At 40.7% G+C, this 26,751-nt stretch overlaps 2 protein-coding genes across 2 annotated transcripts; both read left to right on the top strand.

Annotated features, from left to right (window-relative positions):
- Positions 1-7,228: 7,228 nt before the first annotated feature.
- Positions 7,229-14,346, top strand: EEF1AKMT3 (EEF1A lysine methyltransferase 3). Its single transcript, XM_070934922.1, has 3 exons — positions 7,229-7,411; positions 9,549-9,660; positions 11,033-14,346. Exons 1-3 carry the CDS (start codon positions 7,229-7,231, stop codon positions 11,416-11,418), a joined length of 681 nt encoding a protein of 226 aa, XP_070791023.1. The 3' UTR covers positions 11,419-14,346.
- A 551-nt stretch (positions 14,347-14,897) lies between these two features.
- TSFM (Ts translation elongation factor, mitochondrial) lies at positions 14,898-25,906 on the top strand. The gene is made up of 6 exons (XM_070934921.1): positions 14,898-14,993; positions 16,911-17,054; positions 18,315-18,443; positions 21,194-21,316; positions 24,751-24,835; positions 25,315-25,906. The coding sequence occupies exons 1-6, from the start codon at positions 14,898-14,900 to the stop codon at positions 25,731-25,733; spliced, it is 996 nt and encodes a 331-aa protein (XP_070791022.1). The 3' UTR covers positions 25,734-25,906.
- Positions 25,907-26,751: the final 845 nt, after the last annotated feature.

Here is a 26,751-nt window from a genome sequence, read left to right as displayed (position 1 = left end):
CCCTTCCAGCCCTACGATTCTATGTTCTATGCTTTTTATCAGAAACCCATGTAATTTGTATGTTCATTTCAATGTTGGTTGAGCCTTGGTGGCGCAGCAGACTAAAGTGCTGTTAAGTAACACCAGCTGCCTGCAATTACTGCAAGTTCAAATCTCACCAGGCTCAAGGTTGACTCAGCCTTCCATCCTTCCGAGGTAGGTAAAATGAGGACACGGATTGTTGGGGCAATAAGCTGACTTTGTATAAAAAAGAACACCATTTGGGGGGGGGCAAAGCCCTACTAAGCAGGTATATACAAAAGTATGAAGGTTGTTGCTTAACGCATTGTAAGCCGCTGGTTATCGTTATTGATGGGAAATGTTGTGTTTCATTTATGAAATTATAACCGGTATTCTCTAAATCCATAGATAAATACAATATTCTCTGCAGAGTGCAAATATTAGCGCTGGATACCATATAGCAGCTGAGTGGAGGAATTTATCACAGTACAAGCAGAAATACCCTGGACTTTTCAGAAATACTTTTTTAAAAAATCTATCCAGTTTCACTTGTACTGTTTTGAAAAGCAGAACTTTTATTTATTTAGTCATATTTCTTGAAAAGCAGAACTTCAATTTTCTTTGAAGGAGGGTTCTCCCCCCCCCCCATTTTATGAGCTCTACCAGTAATAGGATGCAAGCAAACTGAAATTGCAAAACAGCTGCACAACAATAAGTCCCATCTTTGTTATGCAGATGTCTAATAGAATGATTCACGTGATTTTCAGGACAGGAAATAGAAATAAAACTGCAACACTCAGAAATTGGCAGAAACAGGCTACACGAGAGCCATAATTAGTAATGTTGCACCATCGATGTGAAACACAGTCTTCAGAGAAAGTACCTCTTGCATAAGGCAGATTTTGAAAAGAATCAGACTTCTTCAGAAAACCCAAATACTGTATTGGTTTGAAATTGTGAGCTTTTTTAATCTACACGGAAACACAATCAGAGAATAGGAAGAGGAAATTTCATCTTGCTTCAACCAGCTTGTCAAGCAGAATGAGAGCCCGGTCAGACTATACGCCCTCTCTACAATGATTTTATTGATTTATTTAATTCAATCGTTCCATTTATATTGCTGCCCATCTCACTTAAGTGATTCTGGGTGGCTTACCTAATTAAAACAACAACACTTAATAATGCAAGCAAAATAAAAGCCATTGAAACCAATTAAAACCGTTAATCAAAACAATAAAACTAATTTGCAGGACAGTACCAGTACATTATTAACAATGCAACCAACCAGCAGGCTCGGTACCACCACCAGATCCCCAGGCACAATGTCTGAACCATAACCTAAGAGACTTCCTGAAGGCCAGCAAGGTTGGGGGTTAGTCTAATTTTGGGAGAGACTGATGTTCCAAATGGTGAGTGCCAAGCAGAAAAAGACTTCCTTCTGGGTCAAATTACATTCTTTAATGGATGAGACACTTAACATGCCTCTCTTGCCAGACCTGATGGGACAGGTAGATGTAACTCTGGAGAAGAAGCAGTCTTTATATAATCTAGCCTTAGGCTGGGTTCCCGGAAATCTTTTCTTCCTTATTTCTTTGACTTCTGCCTACCTATCTATAAAAAGGTAAATGTTCCCCTCGCACATAAATGCTAATCATTTCTTACTCTAGGGGGCGGTGCTCATCTACGTTTCAAAGGCGAAGAGCCAGTGCTGTCTGAAGATGTCTTCGTGGTCATGTGGCCGGCATGACTCAACGCCAATGGCACATGGAACACTGTTACCTTCCCACCAAAGGTGGTCCTTATTTTTCTACTTGCATTTTTTACGTGCTTTCGAACTGCTAGGTTGGCAGAAGCTGGGACAAATAACAGGAGTTCACCCCGTTATGCGGCACTAGGGATTCGAACCACTGAACTCTATATCTATATCTATATCTATATCTATATCTATATCTATATCTATATCTATATCTATATCTATATCTATATCTATATCTATATCATCTATATCATCTATATCATCTATATCATCTATATCATCTATACTTCCTTCTCAATTGCCCTAGTTCGTTACCCTTGACAGTGTCCACTGCAGAGAGTGATCTAAATGTCTGAAGGAGTGAAAGAGGGCCAATTTTCCCTTTCCCGTGGTGTTGATAATTACGCTGCATGGCAGAGGGAAGTGTTGAGGGGACCTTATCTGATGGGTTCAACAAGCAGCAGTTGCAGTCTAAGCTTCCACCAGCTGCCAGTGCAACCATGGGCACTCTCCCAGTGGTGGTGGAAGCTGCCATACAGGATGCACTATGGAAGAAACACGGGGGCACATTAAGGGTGCTGCTGCTCTGGTGTTGGAATGTAAGAGGCCAAAAAAGAGGGAACAAAAGCTAGACGGGAGAGGAATGAATAGGGGTGGCAATGTGCCCTCCGGACCAGGCTCCATCGTAGTCACTTACCACTTCACTCATTACTTTCTGCTATGAAAGATTAATGCCTACAGTGAATTACAGCTCAATAAATTGTAAACAGATGAGCCAAGCAGGGAAAAGGGGAAGGTGGCCAAAAGAAAGGAAGAGAAAAAGAAAAAGATTTGTTGCTCCTCCTGCTTCTTCCTATTTGATTTGATGGTCCCCTAGGAGCACTAATTGCAGCATAGGGACTTCAAAGCCTTGATTTGACCATGGTTTGTCTTCTCTTCTCTTCTCTGTCTAACCCTGAAGGCACCCACTTTCTTTTCCATGGTCCATGTCCATGTCCCCTCCTTTCCAGTAGGATTTTCAAGTCCTGCACTTTGTAATATTTTTATGACATTGGGGAAGTGTCATGTTGCGTTCTTCGTGGGATATTTCTGGATGTTGCTAGCTGTGGCTGTTTTTTGCCAGTACTGCCATCCCTTGCCATAAACGTTTCTTTGGAAACTAGGATGAAATAAATAGTTCTGCCACTTTATCAAGTATGGAGAAGTCCATTAAATCTGGGTCTAAAAACAGGTCATTTGACAAGCTGATGGAGTAGGGGATCAGCCGGGAAGGAAGCAATTTCACGGTGTCATATAAACTCCTCTTATCTGCATCTCTTCTCTGGCCTGTTTTGGAATGCATGTTTATCACTTGGACTGGCAAAGCAGCCCAGCTGACAGATATGTGGGATGATGGATAGATCTGGGATAAAGCAGGAGGAAGCTATTTTGATGTGCAGTTTTTTCTTGGGTCCCCTCCCCATTATGGCACCTTTCACCTTTCATCAGTTTGACCACATGATGGCTCTTAGTTGATTCTTATACTGGCTTCCCGTTCATTTCAAGAAGCTTTTTGTCCTTACCTTGTATTCCATTCCATTCCATCCCATCCCATCCCATCCCATCCCATCCCATCCCATCCCATCCCATCCCATCCCATTCTCTCTATTTAGCCCATCTTTTCATTCATCCAGTTGAACCACATTTGGTCATCTGAAGTTCTCCTGCCCCTCAAATGTTTCTGTCCTTATTGGCTTTCTCGCTCATTATTGGCCATTTTGCCATTCTTTATGGAGTTGTGGTTCAGCCAGCACTTGGAGGACTGCTTGCAATGCACCCAGTCTAAAAAAGAAACATGCACACAAACACACACACACACACACACACACACACACACACACACACACGATTAAAACATTTGACTATTGTCTGTTATTTTCAAAGCATTTGCTGGCCAAAAATGTCAATGGGCCATCAGCAGAATTAGCAACGCAATGGGATGTTAAAAACCCCACACCATGAAATTAAGTTTTACTCTCTTAGTAACTGTGTTATGAGCCTCCAGCTCACTTCATGGTATATCAGCTAGGAAATCATCTTCAGAGAGTTAATTGCCCAAGATTTACTTCAGAACATCACAATGACCTGTGGCTTTGACGCACATTGACAAAGATGGATGAATGGCTTGGCTACTCCAACAGGAAACTGAAAGGGCAGTAGTTAAAGAATAATCATCTTTGTACAATTGACAGCCTATTGCTCTGTGAAGAGATGTGGATGAATGATCAGAGAGAGGATCTTAATTTGATACATGTTTCCTTTTTTCTACAACCATCCAGCAACTTAGTTGTTGTTGTTGTTATTACTTGCTTTCATCCATTTACCTCTTCAAGGCTATAATTTTATAAATAAATCACCCCAATATTAATTCTGAACAAGATAGTCTTGCTTAATGAGTTTAAAAAAATCTGTATAGAAGGTATCAGAATGCTTGGTTATTTTATTAGATTTGGGGACTTAAAGTGAACTGTAATATCTCTATAAAAGCAACAACACAATAAAATGTGAATGATACATTCTATGGCACCTGTATCACATGGACATAATTGAGCAGCATATGGACGTTTTGTGTGTGTCTGTTTTCCAGAATAGTTGACAGCAAAACATTAAACTGAGCCAGTGTTAAAGCTCTTCTCAATTTGAATATCATGTTATAATCTAAGTGTCTTGTGAAAACACAAGATTGATTACTCAATATTCCTGGGCAGGAGAGGCTAGTCTTGTTGTCTTTCAGTGTCCAGAATGTGTTGTATCAGAATTATTTTGGCTTGATCATATACAAAGTAGGGCTCTTACACATCCCCTATACAGGGGTGGGTTCTACTTACCTTTACTACCGGTTCGTAACAGGACCGTGCGCACGCGGTGGGTGGAGTCTCCCGCCGGTTTTACTACCGGTTCTTGTGAACCGGTCTGAACCGGGGGCAACCCACCACTGCACCTATAGCAATGTCACTATACTCTGCAACCAAGTCCAGCACATTTGCCCTAGCAGTAGAATTAGTCCAATCTCTACTTTCTAGTTCTTTCTATTTAATAATTTTCTAGAACAAATAATTAGTATTATAGAAGATTGCCAGATAGGTTATTATAGACTATAGATTCTTTATTACATCAATGCTCAGTTTATTTTAAAAAAACACCGAATATATACAATTGATTAATTAAGTAGATAAGTGTGTTAAACTGCTATGTATCTTACACATTACTTGACAGAATTTGGCATACACTGAAAAAAATAGAATCATCCGAGTCTGAAAATCGAGTTGTAAATAAACCTGATCAAAAGGACAAGGGACTTGGTTAAAGGTAAAGGTAAACCATATGTCTTTATTAAAAAGCTTTGCTGCCCCAAACGAACATCATAAAATGAACAATGTAATAAAACATGTCTGATGGTTTCAATAACCACTGCAAATATACATTTAGCATCTAGCTGGTACCATGATTATTTTAATTATTTTCAGTTTTTATTCTCATCTCGAGAATTTTTTTAAAGAAAAGAGAATGAGGAGCGGAGTTGGAAGAATGTTAGCAAACAGAACTTCAAAACAGAAAAACAACTACTCCCCCCCCCTTTATGCCAAATAGTAGAGAAGGACATGGATTTTTAAAAACTGACAATAAAAACAAATACCTTGAAAAATTAAATCCCTGAAAAAATTAAAAAGAATGGAAATATACCAAGGATTCACTGGGCCTTTTAATCTTTAATTCTGTGTCGGTTTCTGTTAAATGCTCTAACTGGGTCAGACAAACAAGAGCATTTTTTCTGTCTGAATGTCTTGCAAAGATAACTTTTAACTGTGATATGCGTCAAGAGCTGACCCCACCACTCCAAGCTCAGCATTCAGCAAACAGGTGACTTTTCATGAATGTGGGAATGGCTTTCTTTCCCTGTTCTTAAACCTCCAGTCTTGTGAAGCTAACAGAGATGGGTCAGGGAACACGGAATGTCCTTCTGATCCTTTGGGACCTGGCTCATAAATCAGCTAGCAGCAGCGTTATTATTTTACTAGTCAAACGCATAGAATGACGCTAGAGAGCAGGGTTGCCAATGGTAGGGTGCTTCAGCAGGCTCCAAGCCAGAAATTTCATGAAAATAAGCAAGTAGGACATTGAGGACTAAAGGTAAGTGTCTGTTTGTGTGAACTATTGCCATGACTTAAATTATAGGTTGCCTAATACAGCACATGTAATGGTATAATGGATAAACTATTACATTTGCCAAAAAGAAATTCTGCATTAATGAAAGCAAGACTTTAGAGGAGAGAAACTGTCCTTGTTTTGATACAATTTATAGATTTGTTACTGTTTATTAGCTGGATTTCTATTCTGCCTTTCTATTATAGTGAGAGCCATGATGTTTAGCAATCATTTGCAAAACGTTTGTATTACATTTTGGGCCCAGCCAAGTTACTGTAATCATAACTAAAGCTGTGATTTTACACAGATTTACTTGTTACAGTGAATTAAGTGAGAAATATTCAGTGAGATTTGGACTAGCATTCCTTGGGCAACTACCCAAATTTACATTCTGGCAGGGCTTATCACTGATACTCCCCTGAGCCTCCTCCCTGTTGAATATTTTTGGACAAGTGTTTTTGTAATTCACAGCTGCATCAAGCTTCTTGCATACAGTGACTATTTGAATTTCCCTCCCAAATGTTTGCAGAGCATCAGACTATTTTACAGAAAAATAAGATGCATTCTAATATTATTGCTGGTCATAATGACTCTAAGAATTTCCGAGGGTACCAAATATAAAAATATCCCTGTTTTTCAATAAAACAAAGAAAAGGCATCCAGGGATGCAAATACCCTGTATGATCCTGTCTATGGATGTTCTCGAAGTAAAAGGGGGGTGGGGGGGATGAATGTAGTGTTGCATTCTGAATAACGACTTCCTTGGTTTCAATAGCAGAGTGATTTACTTTGATCTCACTAGTTAAGATAGTTGTCAGAAGGAAAAGTTATGTCAAGATTCTTTAGCCCCTGCTACAAACGCGTGGAAATGTTTTGTTCATTACAGACAATACTGTTCTATGTAATAAGTATTTTGATTCCGCATTAACAGAACGGCCAGATGATCTTAACTATCTTCGTTCCCATCTAATATTCGCCTGCGTTTTTGTTTTGTTTTTTGGCCCGGATCTGGTAATCCTGAGATTAAATCTTCGGGATGTCTAAGGAACACCTGCGATCTGTCCCTCATTCCGAGTAGAACCAAAGTAAACACCCTCCACCAAAACAAATTACGTGGAGAAACTCAGCAAGATTAAGCTCCTCCCCCTTTCCCATTGAGATCCAATAGCTATTAGAGGCGCTGTCCCTCCTGTCCAATCAGAATAGGGTACGCCAGCTGTTCCCGGATCGTTCTGTGCTACCCGCCTCCCCCCCCCCCCCCCAGCACCCTAAGAAAAACTTGGGAAGATGGCGGCGCTGGTGTTTGCAGGCGACGTGGAAGTGGGTTTACAGTCGGTGTTTCCGCAGGAACCGGAGTTGTTTGCTGATGCTTTTCCTGTGCAGACCCGGTACCGGCTCTGTGGGCACGAGCTGAGCATCACGCAGTACCACGGAGCGCGGCTGGGAGTAGCTGCTCCGGTCTGGGAGGCGGTGAGCGCAAGTCCAGCCTGGGACGGTCGAAATTGAAGGGTGCTTGGTGTTCTCTGAGCTTGATTGCAAGAGAGCGCACCTAGGACCCCTCATTTCAACCCTGAGATACAAAATATTCTCCTCCTTTAATGATCGAGATGGTTACGCGAATAACTGGCATTGCTGGTTCAAACAGATCCTTTATGCATGTATAAGTAGTTGGCAGAAGAAAGTTTGGACAATTTAAAGTCTTAACAATTTATGATCATTCCCAGGAGTCGATTTATTTTAACAACAGCACCAGTAACGACTTAACAACAAAGAAACATTACGAATATTTAAAGCCTCATTACGAATATTTAAAGCTTTTTGTGTTTCATTACAGTAAATACATGGAGTGATCTGGTTTCAAAGGGGACAGTGGGGATTTGGCACCCCTACATGCACATATTTAACTCCCTTTGGCACCTCTTTTCCTCAGTTGGCTTAGCTTCGAAGCTGGATTGGTTGCATAGCATTAACACATGGAAAATACAAATTATACAAAAGAAACTCACAACAAGGAATGAACATAACTGTATCAGTTTCTTTAGGGCTGCTTAATGTACTTTGGTACATCATTTGCCTCATTTCTCAGTGCATGTTCAGATCTGCATCTTGACTTTACCAACTTTGTCAATGAAGACATAAGACGTGTGCTTGGCATGTGATAATCCAGAACAATTTAATATGTTTGTGTAAGTATTTTCATAACACTACTCTAAGTCTCACTATTGAGACTTAAAACCAAAGAAAACTTAAAGGAAAAGTCAAAATGCTAAAATAACATCTGAAAGAGCACATATTCATCATAATGAATAAGTCAAGCCCTGCTATCAAGTTTGCTTAACTTTTTTACGTATTTATATCTTAATGGCCATATTAGCATCTCTGAGCAAACATATAGCTATTCTGAAAGTCTTAAGGATAAAGAGTATCTCATAAAAATGCATCATGGGTGTTTGCAGTGGGGAGCACAATGGAGAGAGGCTGAAAAGTGTAGCAATGTCATGATGACACAAATCCAGTGAGTTACATATATGGATCTAATGTCAAAGTGCACGGACAAAAGAGTGATGTTTACACCATGGCATTAATTTATGCATGCTGTCACTTTTTCATTATCATGGTTACCTGCAGACAGTTGGGTACCTAGGGCTAAGCAGAGATAAAGTGCCAAAGGGAGGAAAGAGTGTCTTCTTTGGATAAATAGCAAGGCCAGGATGTATATATGAAAGAGGAGGCAATTGAATAAGAACAATAAGAGAGAGGGCTAGAGGAAAATGTTAATTGTATTGTATATAAACTTGTACAAGATATAGTTAGTTATAAGGAACACATCAGGTATAGACTCTAATTACTTATTTGGAAAAATGTAAACATTGGGGAATCAAAACATTTTTCCTTGCAAGAAAAAAAAACTAGAAAAAGGTCAATCCAATATATAATATTTGATAGTAAATAGGATTCTTCCTAGATTTGTTACATTCTAGGTATGAACTCTGTTGAGATCACTTGAGACTCAAGAGCACCTAGAAGAGTCACAGGGAATATGGATGAACAAAGACAAGGCCTTCTAGGCCAGTGTTGAATAGAGGTCTGGGTAGAATAGACCTGGGATGTCCAACCTCGGCAACTTTAAGACATGTGGACTTCTAATTCCAGAATTCCCCAGCCAGCACCCCTGGATTAGACTAAGACCCATCTCATCCAGCATTCTGTATTGTACAATGGCACCCAGATGTGCCTGGAAAAGACCTTCCTTTTTCCAATTGGCAACACCACTTTCAGGGTTTCAGTTGTTCTGGGAACACATTGTTTCTCAAAAATTTTATGGAGAAATAAATTTTGCAAGTATTAACTTGCGATGTGCGCGAAACCAGGGTGATGAAATAGAAGGGAATATATTTATGTAAAAAAATAATTGGCTGCAAAGTACCTCAAAACAATTGCTAAAACATTGCCCCCTTGGAAACAAAAACCTTGTAGAATAGAAAACATGGTGCCCGTATCAAAAGAAATCTCTGAAACAAAAATAACTCATATATTTGGACTGATCTATTAATTTTTTTGTTTGAAGTTTTCATTGTAAATTGTTATTTCCTCATCTGTTTTTAAGGCTCTATCTCTCTGTGAATATTTTGAAGCAAAGAAGGTGAACTTTCAGGATAAGAAAGTGATAGAGCTTGGTGCTGGGACAGGTGTTGTTGGGATCCTCGCAGCACTTCTTGGTATGTTGAATTAACTGCAGACAAAGATAGGGAAGATAATCCTCAACTTACAACCACAATTGACCCCAGAATTTCTGTTGCTAAGCAAGATAGTTAAGTGAGTTTTTCCCTGTTTTATAACTTTTCTTGCCACAGTTGTTAAAATGAATCACTGTTAAGTTAGTAGCAATAGCACTTAGACACATATACTTCCCCATTGTTTTATAGCACTCTCTGTGTAGTTTACAATGTCAGTGTATAGCCCCCAATAATCTGGGTCCTCATTTTATTGTCCTTGGAAAGATGGAAGGCTGAGTCAACCTTGAGCCCATCAGGATCAAACTCCAGGTTGTGGGGAGAGTTAGCTTGCAATATTACATTCTAACCACTGTGCCACCAGCATTCACTAAATTAATAACATGGTTGTTAAGTGAATCTGGCTTCCCCATTTACTTGTCAGAAGGTCACAAAAGGTGATCACATGACTCTGGGACACTGTAACCGCACGTCAGAAATACATGCAGTTGCCAAGTGTCCCAAATTTGATCATATGACAATGAAGAAAGATGCTGCAATGGTTGTAAGTGTGAAATATTATCATAAAGTCACTTTTTGTAGCGCCGTTGTAACTTTAAAGGTCACTAGAGGAACGGTTGTAAGTCAAGGACTTACCTGTATTGGTTAAACCTTGGATGTTATAATGCAGGTGAAAGTTTCATGGGGACAGATTGTGAGTCACTGTGATCTATAATGTGTTAAAAACCTAAGGTAGTCCTCAAGTTAGGATCGCAACTGAGCCCAAAATTTTTGTTGCTAAGTGAAACAGTCATCAAGTGAATTTTGCCCCATTTTACGACCTTTCTTGCCACAGTTGTTAAGTGAATCACTGCAGTTGTTAAGTTAGTATCACGGTTCTTAAGTGAATCTGGCTTCCCCATTGACTTTGCTTCTCAGAAAGTCGCAAAAAGTGATCACATGACCCTGGAACACTGTAACCCTTATAAATATGAGTCAGCTGCCAAGTGTTCAAATTTTGATCACATGACCATGGGGATATCACAATGATTGTAAGTATGAAAGATGGTCATGTCACTTTTTTCAGTGTCACTGTAACTTTGAAGATCACTAAATGAACTGTTGTAAGTCGAGGATTACCTGTACTTAATTTTTTTTATTACATTTATATGCCACTCAATCTCAGGGTTCCTTATTGGTATATTGTTATGCATAGATATATTGAATTCAACATGAAGCTTTATGATGATATTTCTGACTTGTTATTATTGTTTTTAGCACAGCTGGAAATAATTTGGTTATTTGTGGATAATACCTGTGATCTAAACCCTTGAAAGCTTTTTGTTGTTCAGAGTTCCTTTTCTTTTTTTTCTTTTAGGAGGCCATGTAACCATCACAGATCTTCCTGTAGCCTTGAAGCAGATAGAGGAGAACGTCCATCGGAATTTGCCTGCACAATGCATTGCACGGACCAGGGTTTGTGCTCTATCATGGGGTCTGGACCACAAGGATTTCCCTCAAAATTATGACCTCATCCTGGGTGCAGATATTGTCTATCTCAAGGACACTTACCCACTCCTGATAAGGACTCTCCAGCATGTATGTGGTGCTCAATCTATTGTCTACTTGTCTTCAAAAATGAGAGAGGAACATAGTACAGCACTGTTTTTTGAGACTCTGCTCCCTATGCACTTCACCACAAAACTCACCTTTAGGAATGAGACTGAGAATATTAACATCTACAAAGTGACCAGCAAGAATTAAGTTGGTTAAAGACTACCTTTGGTCTTACACAGTGGAACATTCATTTTCCATCTATTTTTTTAAAGAAAACAAACATTGTGATTTGAGAATTCAGCATGGAATGAACTTGGTATCTTTCACTAATTTCTGTAAGAACAGATCCTGTCTGAGAAACAGCAGCAGTTCTACCAAGCATGTATTGCCAGTGGAAATTTAACATAGGAGGTAGCCATTCTCTCTACTGACTTCCTCCTCTTTTCCTGAAGAGACTGTGAGAGAAATCTGAAGTTACGTCATTAAAAGGTAAAGGTTCCCCTCGCTCATATGTACTAGTCGTTCCCGACTCAAGGGGGCGGTGCTCATCTCCGTTTCAAAGCCGAAGAGCCAGCACTGTCCGAAGATCTCTCCCTGGTCATGTGGCCGGCATGTCTAAACGCCAAAGGCGCACAGAACACTGTTACCTTCCCACCAATGGTGGTCCCTATTTTTCTACTTGCATTTTTTACGTGCTTTCGAACTGCTAGGTTGGCAGAAGCTGGGACAAGTAACAGGAGCTCACCCGTTACACAGCACTACGGATTTGAACCGCTGAACTGCCGACCTTTCTATCAACAAGCTCAGCCCCTTAGCCACTGAGCACCGCATCCCTATTATGTCTTTAAGAGTGTGTATTTTCTAGGTGTGATATGGCTTTCAGGGATGGCTCATTTTGTTCTTTTTTGCAGGTATGTTCAAAAGTGGCTATCAGGCACCAAATGGTTTGTGTGCAAAAGACAGAATAGCAATAGCACTTAGACTTATATACCGCTTTACAGTGCTTTACAGCCCTCTCTAAGCGGTTTATAGAGTCAGCATATTGCCCCCAACAATCTGGGTCCTCATTTTACCCAACTCTGAAGGATGGAAGGCTGAGTCAACCTTGAGCCTGGTGAGATTTGAACTGCTAAATTGCAGGCAGCTGGCAGGCCGCAGAAGTAGCCCACAGTACTGCATTCTAACCACTGCGCCACTGTGGCTCATATGAATGCAGTAGTTCTAATGGTGAACAGAGGTGGACTCTTTGCTGCACTTAGGAAAAATTATTCATTTATTTGAATTGCATGTCTGCCCTTTGACATCTGATCCTGGGTGAGAAAAACAGCAAGTTAAAAACACATACTGAAGCACATAACATTTGGGGCAACATAAAAGTCCACATCAGAGTCAGGGCATCTGAATCTTAGGTGATACACTGTTTCACAGGGATGAACAAAGATACATTTTGTAGGTCCCCTAAGATGGTACTGTTGAATGAAAAGGATTTAGAACATTTCAGAAATAATTGGAAACAGATGATCCCACAAATAATCTAGACCCTGAGTCATGCAGAATAACAACCAGCATCTTGAACTGATGCAGAAATCTATTAGGAGCTTATGCAGCTCGCACAGTTGTATTTACTCTGGTATAGCAAGGTGGTCCCTACCTACTGCTGTTGCATTCTGGTTCAGTTATAGGCTTCGTGTGATTTTTCAAAATTAGTTCCATAGAGCACATTATAGTAGTGCAAATACAAGGTGATCAAAGCATGAATGACTATCCTAAGGGCCTCCTGGTCCAGGTATGGGTGCAAATGACGCACAAGATGGATTTGTGCAAAGGTTCTTTTTTTACCCTTAAATAGAAGTTGAAAGCCTAGGCCCTAGGAGAAATCCCAGAATTGCACACCAATGGTGTGTGGGGCAATGCAACCCCATCCAGAACCAGTGATGGAAAATCTCCAGATTGGGGGTGGAGTGTGTGGTTTTAAACCCCATAACTATTCAAATTTTATTAAAATTGAGCCTAAGCTTGTTTCTCCCCATTTGGGCTGCCGGAGCCTGCAGACCTTAAGATAGAAGCTCAGTATCATCACTTGGTTTGTCAAGAGTCAAAATATTAGCAATCATCAGCACACTTATGACACCTGACCATGCGCTGTCATGATTTCACCCTTACCCAGTAGGTTCATGTAATTTAAATAGGAGTGGGGAAAGCCAAGAACTCTGGGACCTTGTAAAGTGGGACCAAGGAAGGCTAAGATAGATGCACCACTTCTATCCCAGTCCTGCTAGAGGTGATCCAAAGTATGATTAATGCCATCTCACTATTATACCTAGAATCCACTTCCCCAGCAGACATATTGTCCAGTGTTGTTGGATTTAGTGACTGCTTCTAGAGTAGGGAGTTTTTTTCCCCATGACTAAAATTCTGATTTTGCTCTTCATCCTCTTCCAGCAACATTTTATCATTTAATCTCTAGCTAGAAGGTCCTTTGAAAACTAGGGCTCTCTGGAATCAAGCCATAGAGGCACAATGTGGTCCAAGGCTGTCACATTCTCAATCCAAAGTGGCAATTAAGGCCGCAGTTAAACCACTAATCAGAATCTGAGAAACAAACTCAAGTTCCCTCTGAAATCCACAGGGTTCCATAAAACTGTCCTAAGAATGATGTGGAATTCAAGTGTTGGTTCTTGCTTAAAAGTACAAGTTCAAGAATGTGCCAGCTAGGCAAAGTGAAGCATATAATATGTGCATTAAAACACATGGTGCCTTTTCTCATTTTGAGATATTTTTATGTCTTCCTCTTTACAATAACTTATACAAAGTGGAACGTGATGTTTGTATGTACCCGTAGACAAACGCTGCATTTGTATTTCCAACACTATACTGTCCCATTCATTTAGGAATCAAGGCTTCAGTCGAATTTGTTGTATACTGTATCTTAAAAGATGCTAGTGATATATGTGTGTGTGCATTTTGTAAATAGATTCTGCATTGCATATCGACTGTAGAAGTACAGCTGCAACAATATTTATTCTTGCTGCATTGCATGGAAGATATTGTGGTTCCCTAAGATCATTTATTGATGATCTTAAGGACCATAATATTATATGCCAACTACACTGCTCAAAAAAATGAACACAAGCAGAAGACATCCGAGATCTGAATGAATGAAATAGCCTTATTAAATACTTTGTTCGTTACATACAGTAGTTTTGGGTTCCCTTTAGTTGTTTGAGCAGTGTATAAACTACTGTATGTAAAGACCAAAGTATTTAATAAGGCTATTTCATTCATTCAGATCTCGGATGTCTTCTGCTTGTGTTCCCTTTATTTTTTTGAGCAGTATATTTCATGAACTAAAATAATTTATGTTACTTGATCTCCGTCAATTATTATACTGCAAATGGTAAATCAGTAAGTATTTGCATCATTAAACAGCATTAAAGTCCATCTTAAAAAAACTGTCAATTTTTGGGATGGTGGGGGGAAACCCACCGGTCTAAACCCAGCACGACGCCGATCTGGCTGCCTTCCCTTCTCTACGGCTCAGCGGCGTCTTGCTTCAACCAATGAAACGCCTAGCCCTAGGTGGGTTAGAGCGAATCAGCTTCGAGGGAAGGTAGGCCCGTTCTGCGCGCGCGCGGACTTCACCCTAAGGAAGCCGGTTCTCCCTCGTCGCATAACGTAGAGGGTTGATGACGTCTAATTTTCGCGTCCTCGACATGCTGCGAGTTTCGGGGCTGGGGTGGACTCTGGTCTCCTTGCAAGCGAGGGGCGCTTTGGTGCCGCAGGTGAGAGGGGCGCCTGCCTGGAGGCGATGCCGAAACTTGAGCCACTTTACCTGCAATGGTTCTGCTTGCGGTCTGTTTCCATCCAGATCACCAACACTAGAGCGGGTTCCCACGTTTCTTTTTATAAGGGGAGGTTGCGAGGCTCCTCTTTGCCTTTAAAACAATAGAATTGCATGCGTGGGAACTTAACGTGAGACTTCCCTATTTCTGCCTCCGATTCAAATGTTATTTTTTTTTAAATTTCCAAAGGCTATCATTATAATGAATCTTTGTATAGAATGGCCGAATATAAATTAGTTTGGTGTCGTGGTTTTAAGGCACCAGGATTAGAAACCGGTAGGGTGTGAGTTTTAGTCCCGCTTTGGCCATAAAGCTGGATGATTTTGGGCCAGTACCGCCCTCTCTCTCTCTCTCTCCCCCCCCCCCCCCCGCTCCAGGGACAATGCAAACCACTTCCGAAAACTTACCAAGAAAGCCGCAGGAACTTGTCTAGTCAGTCACTCGGAATCAAGGCTGACTGGAAGGCACAATCAGCCCATTCAACTAATAGGGCTTATTTGAAATTGGAAGATCAGGAAGTAGTCATTCACGTCCTCAAGGGTGGACTTCTTCCATGGGCTTTACATAAGGCTGCCTTTGCAAACTATTTGGAAACTGCAATCTGGTGCAAAATGATGGGCAATTTACTGGCAACTAAGAGCTGCTACAGTCACGTGACAACAATTCTATGCTGCATTGACTTATGGGTACAGTTCAAAATAGTTAGTTTTAACCTGTAAACCTTGACTAGCTTCAGTCTCAGGTTTCTCTGGGACCATCTTCAAATTGAATCTGCCCACGGATGGAGGTAAATATACATGTCCCATGATAATGTTGCAGAATCCAATGTGGGTTGGTCACTGGGACCAGAGGTTTACTAGAGGAAGACTAACCTCTGGTCCCGTTGACTGACCCAGATTGGATCTTCAATCTTCCCACTCCCTGTGAACAATAAGAGAGAGGAGCCTCCTCTCTGATAGGTTGCAGGTAGTCCTTTTCAACAGTTGCTTCTACTCTAGAAAACTTTCCCTCCAAAAGTGCAAATGGTCGATACCGTGTTAGTGTTTAGAAAAGTAGTAAAAACTATATTTTTGAAAAGGAGTTTTGGAGGTTGATTTACTTATCATCTCTACAAGGAAAGGCTCATTGAAGTTGGATGTTTTATTGTGGAATTGTGTGTTACAGTTTTTAATCTATTATTAAATACACTGTGATTTTGTAGGTGGTGTATTTCATATTGTAAACTTCCTAGAGTAATTTATTACAAACATTAAAAAACAGAGGTTTCTTCCATGCTTCAGAAGCCAGTTTGGCACAATGGACTACATATCTGCCCTCTCATTTCTTCAGCATCTGAGAAAAGCATCTCTTTTCTGTATGTTCTCACCAGATCAAAAGACAGCTTTGCTACAGGTGAATTGGTACCTGCACATTCTCTTTGGGACTTTGTCAAACTTAGAATTCTGATTGTATGTTTTTCTGCTAGGGGTCATTTCTGGTAAGATCAGTGGAATTGATTTCCAAGCAACTGTATGGCAAAAGTCCCCAACTCCCGGCTGTGGCCCATTATCAGGCCTTGAGCTGTTCAGAACCGGGCCATGGAAGTGGTGTGAGCAATGGGCAAGCACATGCGTGTGCACTCCATTTGTGTGAGCAGTGTGCACACCTGCGCACCACTCGTGCAAATGGAGCTGCACATGCTTGCCTCCACTCACACAGAACCATCCCCCCTCCCCCACCGGTCTGCAAAGCCAGAAGGGTAGGGGAACTCTGCTGTATGGGATCACATTCTTAATTCTTCTTCACTTTGCTATCCACAGATGGGTCAGTGGCAATATCAAACCTTTTCATTTTATTTGTTGTTTTTCCCCCATACAGCAATGGCATTTGCCTCGTTTCCTTCATCTTGGCATTCCTGCCCTGGCAGCAAAGGAAGCACTGATGAAACTTAGGAAGAAAACTGGCTATTCCTTTGTGAACTGCAAGAAAGCCCTGGAAAAATACGATGATAACGTAGAAGAAGTAAGAATAATTTGTGCATGTGTATGATATTGTAATCCATATCTTTCATTTGCTCATTCTTTTTCCGTCTTATCAACATGCTGCTTCCAAAAAAAATCTTGTTTTAAAATCTGAGGTACAATTTCGTCTTAAAGCAGCAATCTTGTGCTTGCTGACAAAACAGTAAATCCTATTGACATTGGGGAATTTAGCCTGGAGTAAATATAATTAAATCTGTACTGGCTCTTGTTTCTTCTTGCCTTGTGAATCCGTACATACTTTCATAGGCAAACAAATTATAAAATCACATTTTTGGCATTGTCTTTTCTGTGCCACTGACAAACTTTTATACAGTTCAAGAGTGAGCAGGAAGAGGAGTGCTCAAATATGTAACCACCCACTGCTGTTCCTGCTACTCTGAAAATCCATACATGGGAAAAACTGGAATGTGACCGAGGAACTTTTCAATGATTTTCTAACTTTCTACTTACAAAGTATTTTTATAATAGGGACACATTCAGAGCTATTCACCTCTTTTGTAGAAGTATAATGGGAGAATACATTTGTTTTTATTTAATATCCCCTCAATTAAACAATGTTACTGGGATACCGGAGGTGGGCATTCTTTGTCATGATACTGCCCTCTTGAACACTATTCCGCCCAAGATTTATATGTTCCTCAGTGCCTATTTAAATGAGCCCTTTAACATATGTCTGTCTCTCAATCAGAATGGGTGGTAGTTCCCTTGTGAGATGTTTGATGGTTTAATTTATCTTGTTTTTTTCTTAATTTACTTCTGGATTATATATCCTTTTCTTTTTATATACAGATAGTCCTCAATTTATGACCACAATTGAGCCCAAAATTTATGTTGTTAAGTGAGAAATTTGTTAAGTTAGTTTTGCCTCATTTCCTTGACACATTTGTTAAATGAATCACTGCAGTTAAATTAGTAACACATTTGTTAAGTGAATCTGGCTTCCCCATTGACTTTGCTTGTCAGAAGGTCGCAAAAGGTGATCACATGACCCCAGGACACTGCAACCATCATAAATGTGAGTCAGTTGTCCAGCATCCAAATGTAAATCACCTGGCCATGGGGGAATGCTACAGCGGTTATAAGTGTGAAAAATGGTCATCAGTCATAATGTTTTCTCTGCCGTTGTAACTTTGAACGGTCATTAAATGGACTGTTGTAAGTCGAGGACTAACTGTATTTGTACGTATGGGTGGATAGATGGGCGAATAATTATATTTCATGCTGGGGTTTGTCTTCAAAGGCTGAAGTCTGGCTGCACGAACAAGCACAGAAGGAGGGATGGAGCAAAGCGTTGAAACTTCAAGGGCGGAAGACAACAGAAGGTCTAATAGGGCTGCTTCAAGAGGGAAGCTCAGCAATAATGGTAGAGGTGAGTCTTTCCTTTGGCCCGAAGAATGAAGACCTTGTTTTCTTCCAGGCACTGAGGCCAGATTGTTTATAAAGATGGCATAGGGTGGTTAATTTAATTTAATTTAATTTAATTTAATATTTAAATTTATATACCACCCTTCTCCCGAAGGACTCAGGGTGGTGAACAGCCAGAAGTAAAAAACATCAAATACAAAATATAAAAACAATTTAAAAATGAATTAAACAATTTGGCCCGACAATTAAAATCCCCCATTAAAAATCCAAATTAAAATACACAATTAGAGAGATTAGGCCAGCCCGACTTGATGAAATAAAAAGATTTTGAGGGCCCGACAGAAAGTACGTAAGTCTGGAATCGTCCGTATCTCCGGGGAGAGTTCGTTCCAGAGGGCAGGTGCTCCCACAGAGAAAGCTCTCCCCCTGGGGGCCGCCAGTCGGCATTGTTTGGCGGACGGCACCCAGAGGAGCCTCTCTCTGTGGGAGCGTATTGGCCAGTGGGAGGCTCTCGGTGGCAGAAGGCGGTCCCGTAAATATCCCGGCCCTAAGCCATGGAGCGCTTTAAAGATGGTCACCAACACTTTGAATCGCACCCGGAGGACCACTGGGAGCCAGTGCAGCTTGCGCAGGAAAGGTGTTACATGGGAGCGCCATGACGCTCCCATAATCGCCCGCGCGGCCACATTCTGGACCAGTTGGAGCCTCCAGGTGCTCTTCAAGGGGAGCCCCATGTAGAGAGCATTCCAGTAGTCCAGGCGGGAAGTGACGAGGGCATGAGTGACCGGTTGGTGGGTGGATGGATGTTTTTATCAGAGCCTCAGTGCGGTTTACTGTTTTAAGTGGCTTTATTGAATTGTGTTTTTGTGTTGTTTACTGCTCAGGTTTCCTTTTGGCAGATGGGCAGCTATATAAATTGGTTAAAGAAATAAATATTAGGCATCTTGGAGCAAGAATGATTATATGGGAATATGCTTCTCCTTAGCATATAGGTGTGCTCTGCCTTGAACATGGTGCTCTTCGACGTTTGGGGCTACAAGTCTCTTTGGAAGGGGGTCTTCAAAAATTTTTAAATTTGAACCATTTAAATTAAAATAATTCGTCCTAAATTCAGACAGCCCTTTTGCATTTAAAATGAGCTGCCTCACTTACCTAGATAGCGCGTTCAAAGTGAACGGTGTCAAACTTAAATTACTGCTTCCAAAATTCCAAAACAGCCTATTTCAAATTCCCAATGGGATAATTTGACTTTGAAACTGGTCTCTGCACCACTGCTCTCTTACCATAGGCAGCAGATCAGGGATAGCGAGAATGTCAAAGACAAAAGAGAAAGGAACGTTTGCATTATAGTTTGCTGTAATTCCGAAAAGCCTCTCTGGGTATAAGTTTGGAAGCAAGTGCTCTCTTAGAAAAGCCACTTTCTTTACGTCTCCGAGTAACAGTATAAACATAAATACTTGCTTTTGAGCCTGTTGAGGTAATGCAGGAAATTTTCCTGGTCTTTCCCAGATTCAAATATCAGGAAATCTAATTTATCTAAAGTATAGGTCAGTTCACTGGTCAAAGGTTTTTAAACAAATGGTGTGTTTAGCTTCCTGGGTTTTCCCCTTTATTTTATTGTTTTGGTTGAGCAATACTGGCATTGAATAAAATGATATAGTGCTGGGATCCTGCTTTTTTGTAATAGGATCCTGCTCAGAGTCTGTGTCAAAGACAAAGAGATAGCTGCAATGGTTTGGCAACCGTTTTCATAGTCTTGGGGCAGGGGGAACAGGCAATGGAGCTACTAAGGATCCTATTAACAGCCATTTTACATTCAGTTCTCCTTAGACAAGTACAAACCTTACAGTGGTGGGGCTATCTTTACTCTAGAAGTAGGTCCAGGTAATAATTAATTAGTAGTATTAAACACACAGTTAAACAGAGAGCTAAGAGAGCTGTGAAAATTTTTACAGACCCCTCACATCCTGGACATAAACTGTTTCAACTCCTACCCTCAAAACGACGCTATAGAGCACTGCACACCAGAACAACTAGACACAAGCACAGTTTTTCCCAGATTGCCATCACTCTGCTAAACAAATAATTCCCTCAACACTGTCAAACTAGTTACTAAGTCTGCATTACTATTAATCTTCTCATCGCTCCTATCACCCATCTCCTCCCACTTATGACTGTATGACTGTAACCTTGTTGCTGGTATCCTTAAGATTTATATTGACTGTTTCCTAATATGATTTGATTGCTTATTTGTACCCTATGACTATCATTAAGTGTTGTACCTTATGATTCTTGATGAATGTATCTTTTCTTTTATGTACACCAAGAGCGTATGCATCAAGACAAATTCCTTGTGTGTCCAATCACACTTGGTCAATCAAGAATTCCTATTCTATTCTATTCTATTCTATTCTATTCTATTCTATTCTATTCTATTCTATTCTATTCTATTCTATTCTATTCTACTCTACTCTACTCTACTCTACTCTACTCTACTCTACTCTACTCTACTCTACTCTACTCTATTTTGGACATTAAAATAGTATTTATCAATTATCTTGCATACGCTATGTTTAGCTTTGATTCATTGTAGTTTTAGAATACAGGATATTTTTACAGGATAAGGAAGAGAGAAGAATGTCACTTTCACCAAGCTTGACTTTGGGAAAGTCTGTGTGTCTAGCTCTATTGTAACCTCTTTAGTAATATAACTGCTGGTGAGATATTTCTAAATTAGCCATGCTTTTCTGCCAGGTAAACTGTGAGACCGATTTTGTGGCCAAAAACGTTAAATTTCAACAGCTGGTTCAGCAAGTAGCTATTGGAACAATGATTCACCATAAGGAGACTATAGACCAGTCAAACACATATGCTAAGGTAAGAATGATGTAAACACATGTATGTGGGCCTCAAAAATATTTGGTAATTTTGAAGGAATGATACTAATGTTTCAAAGCACTACATTTAAATCTTCTTGCTGGTTGGTTCTTCAGGAGCACCTTCAAACAAAATTTTAGTTGGGCAATTAAAAATGTAAAAGGTAGCTTTTTAGGTGGGGGCTGGCCAGCATGGCACATGAGACTTAGTCTAAGAAACTAGTGCATTGCTGATCAGAAACAGGTACGCATTTTGAAATAACAGAAAACAGGTATGTATTCCCCATACTAAGTGATACTAAGGTATCTCCTCAGAAGCGCCTGCAAAAATGCAATGATTCTTTGGCATTAAGTCCTTCAGAAAAAAAATGCAGCTTGCTGCAAAATTGCCTCGTAGCTCATGCCTTGCATCTATTAAGTAAGTGAATGAAATTTATTTATGTACAATTTCATATATTGCTGTATTGTGAGAAAACCTCTAGTAATTTAGGCCATTTCCTGGTTCAGGATCATCTTAGCCTGAATCCACCATTCTCTCTTTTTTCCAGGCTAGATTATGTTCTACTCTTATGGTGGATAAAATTCTCCAGAAAACATAGGAGCTTTATGCTCCAGGACAGGAATCCCTCATTATTTTTTTTTCATGGCAAGGGTCCATTGTTGACATCTTATGGTGAGGTGATGACTATAGTAGATGGACCAATGATGCAAAATAAACAGAATTTCTACATCAGTTGATCTGGGGGTTTTGTTCTACTTTGGGAAGTTGACAGTTCTGTTGTAGTAGTAGTAGTTGTTTATTTTCTGAGTTGTGTGAAGAGTATCTCAAAACACACAGATTCTCAAGTGCTGCTTACCTTAAAGTGCTATAAAACATGCCGCCAATTATGACTACTGTCAAACTCCAGCAGTGAAACCAAAGAGGACTCTATGTTTCATAGGCTATACAACCTTCTGTGTCTGTAGGCACCTTACTTTTGCTATGGAAACAAGTGTTGTAATAGTGGAGCTGCAGGGAATTCTTTCTTGGTTTCCCAGTGTCAGTTTGCACCCCTTTAGCTAAGCATATGCAGAGAGAGAAACCAGTGTGGTTTTGAAAGATACTTGGTTAATGAAACAAAGCTTTAGTGCTCACTTTCCTTGCAGCTTTTTTTCTTTTGGAGGCACAATTATACTACATCCCGTGTTTGTGTTAGTCTTCTGTAAAACCTGCCATATTAAAGCAGTAGCCAGGTAGCATTTTTAGCATCTCTCTGTTGAGAGCACAGGTTTTGCACGTGAGCCTTCCCACATAATGCAGCTTTTTGCAAGCAAGGTTTCGGCAATGGATCAGGTGTCCTGATCCCACACGTTCCTGCACACAAGCCCTGCGTTTATGTTCCTTTGCAAACAACGCTGTGCAGTGAGATGGAGATCGGAGTAGCTACTTGAGCACTTGGGCTAAAAATGCAGCCTCAGTCCTGTTATAGGACACAGAAACCTTCCCCTCAAAAAAAATCACCTCAGTTGAGCTGAGGCCCTGGTAAATTTAGACAGCCCACTGTCGCTCTTGATAGTGAGGTGGGTGGCATATACATTTAGTATACATGTGGGTAACACTCAAGGTCTCTGATGTATGATTTTGACCTCTTCGTGAGCTTATTTTATACTGAGCTTATTTTCACATTTTTTTTAACAGTTAGGAATTGGATGTTGTTGGGAAAGGTACAGAGTTTACATACATCATCTGTGCTCAGTGAAGCTAAAGGATATCTAGCAGCATGTCTCAAAGGCTCTGGAAATTGCTGCCCCTTTTGACAATGGTTAATGGCCATCTTGTACTTTCATTGGACGTCCTGTTCCCATCTCCATCAGAATCTGGCCTAGAATGAAGGAGGCTTCCTCTGTAGTTCTGTTGCATGTTGCCTTCCAGGAAAAGAATAGCACCTACAAGTCAGTTAGGCTTTTTCTCCCTCAAGTGTGTGTCCACCAGTGTTGCTGTACTTATTATGTGTGTTTAAAATTCATTTACTGTTTTTTCAAAATAGTTCTACTGTTTAACTTGGTTTTAACCCAGCACTACATTAACTAGATAGCAGATGGTCTTTTTAAAAAATTAAATACATTTAAAGTTAAAAAGGGACGTGGTGGCTCAGCAGCTAAGGCGCTGAGCTTGTCGATCAAGAGGTCGGCAGTTCAGCAGTTCGAATCCTTAGAAATCCTAAATGCCTCCCGTTACTTGTCCCAGCTTCTGCCAACCTAGCAGTTCGAAAGCACGTAAAAAATGCAAGTAGAAAAATAGGGACCACCTGTTGTGGCTCCATTACCTGAGCCTGTGTCATCGGCAGGAGAGGACTCCAAGAGTGAAGGAGAGGAGTCGGCAAGGCCTCCCTCTCCAGGACCCTCCTCTCTGGCAATGCCTTCGGTGTCCGCCGAAGGTCAAGAGATAGGCCCGGGGCCAAGCACGTCCACGCAGCCACAGGTGGACAGTAATGAGGGAGATGAGTCTTGGCTGGATCCTCGACAGCATCGCAGAGATAAGTGCGCGCAACAGAAGAAGAGGCATGCCAGAGATTAAGCTGAGTCACTGGACCACACCCCACAGGGTATAAAAGGAGGTGAGGTGGCCATTCAGACTCTGTGACGGACAAAACTAACTACTATTGAGTCACATTGCATTTTTGGAAACAACATTATCTGCCTTGGATTTAATTACGGACTGGACTTGACAATTCTTGAACTGTGTGTATTTTGTTTATGAGTAAAGTCTTGGCAAGCAGCTACTGGGTTGCTGCCAATCCTCTTATCGAAAGAATTGGTTGTCTGCCAGTTTATTTAACCCTGGCTGTCTGTGTGTGTGTGTGAGAGAGAGACAGGGACAGAACGCCACCTTTGGTGGGAAGGTAACAGCGTTCTATGCACCTTTAGCATTTAGTCATGCCGGCCGCATGACCACGGAGATGTCTTCGGACAGCGCTGGCTCTTCGGCTTTGAAACAGAGATGAGCACCGCCCCCTAGAGTCAGGAACGACTAGCACATATGTTTACCTTTACCTTTTAAAGTTAAATAACTTTTACAAACCAGTAGCTGGCAATTTCTGAAGCTTTATAGATATGATTTGCTGTAAGAGCACAACAGTCCTATGAAACAGTCCTATTACTATTTGTGGGTGGCAGATTGGATGAGTTTGACAAAAGAAAAATACTGCAAGAAAACACTATAGATGCCCTTTATTGTTGTACCTGGGACATTAGACTATTGCTTCTTGCTGACAGTTTGCTGCTGATGTGGTTTGCACCTTTCTCTTCATTCCATTTTTATTATTCCAAATTCCTTACCACATCAGAAGGAAAGCAATGCATACAGCCAAGTCGTTAAAAAGAACTAGTCCCTGGATTTACTTTGCAGGTTTCCATTAAAAAAATTAATTGATACCATGTTTGAATGTTTTCTAGCGTTTCTTAAATTCTGATGAGCTTTCTCAAGTCAGGACAGGACCAGAGGGATCTTTGCTTACTGACCAACTTGCTCTGGCGATAGGTGAGTGTTTGGTGCCCAGTTAATAGCCAGCAACGGGCAGAAAGGAGTGGTAACAATTTCCTGTTTTCATGCACTATGTTTTACTTTTGAATGTATGGAATTTATGACTGATGGAGAGATATAATATTCTATCTATTTATATTCCATCTGTTCTCCCAAGAGCTTAAGGCAACATACATGTAGGCCTCTGCTCATTTATTCCTCCACCTACAACATTCCTGGGAGAGGGAAGTTGGACTGAGAAAGAGTAATTGGCCTAAAGAGATCCAGTCCAGTCTCCGCCATCTGGGGGACAGCCAACTCTTAAACTACTATCCTAATTTTAAGGGGACCCTTCAAATATTTCATCTTACTCACATTGTTGCTTTGCCACATGTTGGTGAGCCCTGAAACATTCTCTGCACCTCTAGTAGTTCATGCTGTTCTCTCTGCTTCTTCTTCTCCCCCTTTTTAAATTTTTTCTCTCTTTTCTTTTAAAGGCAAGCTAGGCGAGAACATGGTTGTTAAGAGGGCAGCATGCATATCAGTGCCTGAGAATTTCTTCATCGGCTCTTACGTACACGGGTCACCCTCTGAAAGCAGCTCATTGCTTTCTAACATGTTATTTGGCAAATACGGTGCCATGGTGATCTGCAGTTCCTCGGAGGAAGACCCAAAGTCTGACATTGCTGAACTGAGCAGGAGATTGGCCCAGCATGTGGTAGGTATGGCCCCTCTCTCTGTGGGTTCTCTGGAAGACGAACCCGGAGATGAATCTGAAACAAAGATGCTTGCCCAGCCATACGTTATGGAGCCAACAATTTCCTTGGGACAATACCTTCAGCCGACTGGTATATCTGTGTTGGATTTTGTGCGGTTTGAATGTGGAGAAGATCCAGAGTTGTCCGAATCAAGCTAGGCAAGATTGGTTTGTCAGACTGGGAATGTCAGACTAGTTCCCAATTCTAAAGCCAAGAATGAAGAACATTGAATGTCTTTCGAAAACACAGAAATGAGTTTTGTGGAATGTGACCAACAAAATGTTGCAAACAGATGTTAATGTAACAAATAAAGTACAAGTTCCTTCTGTGATTGTAATGGTAAGTTTATGAGGGTTGTGGCCTCTTATTCAAGCCTGTCATATTGTTCGCATTAGCTTTCGGAAATGTGACAAATCTGTCTTTATTTTCTGTAAATGAAATCAGTAGGATTCTTTGAAACTGACTGTCAGCAAACGTCACGTGCCTTTTGCATACATTTAAAGTGCTTAACCAGAGGGACAGCATATGTATTTTGCTGAGTTATTAATAACTCTATTCTGATTAATGAAGTGTCTTTGTGAAGAAGAAGTGAAATAAATAAGGTAAAGGATTCATGAGAGGGAAGGAAGGGGTGGGTTTTTCTGAATGCCAGTGACAAGTTGAGACTAAGACTGACAGTCATCCGGAAGACACCAAACGAGAGAGAATTTGTCTGTGAGGTAAATAGCTGAATCATGAAGACCAGACATTCCTTATACCCCTTGGAAACTTCCTGCAGCCCCTCTTCAGACGTAGTGTGTTAGCAATGAAGACTAGAATTGCCTTCCTGTTTCTATTTAAGTCAGTTGTTAAGTCCCTTTGACGTAGTTACTACCAATAAGTAAACTAGGATCTTAAATTTTTTTAAATTTTTCTTGTCCTGCGCCCTCTGTCCTAGATTCTAAAAGTGTCTGGAATAGCAGCAGTGAGGCATTGTAGTTGTCGTCCACCAGAAAAATGAGTCTTCTTTAATAGAAGATCCATGTTTTGTTTCCTGCTGTAGTTTGTAGTATTTGAACAAATGTAACAGGTTACTGTGTCACTGTTGTAGACAAACACATCTGTTTAGTAACCTATGCTGAAATTGGCTTTTGCACAGGGTAAGATGGATGTCTTCAGTACCCACATGCAACATCA

The sequence above is a fragment of the Pituophis catenifer genome, unplaced genomic scaffold, assembly GCF_029215685.1.
Source record: "Pituophis catenifer annectens isolate HBS135680 unplaced genomic scaffold, rPitCat1.0.hap2 SCAF_2, whole genome shotgun sequence".
NCBI lineage: Eukaryota > Metazoa > Chordata > Lepidosauria > Squamata > Colubridae > Pituophis > Pituophis catenifer.
Note: the sequence above shows the minus strand (reverse complement) of the source record. Positions and strands in the feature narration are given on the sequence as shown.

Bases quoted from the DNA above. Each gene is read 5' to 3' on its own strand.
- TSFM (XM_070934921.1), top strand. From the start codon at position 14,898: ATGACGTCTAATTTTCGCGTCCTCGACATGCTGCGAGTTTCGGGGCTG. The intron at 17,055-18,314 runs GTAAGAATAATT...TTGTCTTCAAAG, and splicing joins ACGATGATAACGTAGAAGAA to GCTGAAGTCTGGCTGCACGA. The intron at 24,836-25,314 runs GTGAGTGTTTGG...TTTCTTTTAAAG, and splicing joins CCAACTTGCTCTGGCGATAG to GCAAGCTAGGCGAGAACATG.
- EEF1AKMT3 (XM_070934922.1), top strand. From the start codon at position 7,229: ATGGCGGCGCTGGTGTTTGCAGGCGACGTGGAAGTGGGTTTACAGTCG. The intron at 7,412-9,548 runs GTGAGCGCAAGT...TCTGTTTTTAAG, and splicing joins CTGCTCCGGTCTGGGAGGCG to GCTCTATCTCTCTGTGAATA. The intron at 9,661-11,032 runs GTATGTTGAATT...TTTTTCTTTTAG, and splicing joins GATCCTCGCAGCACTTCTTG to GAGGCCATGTAACCATCACA.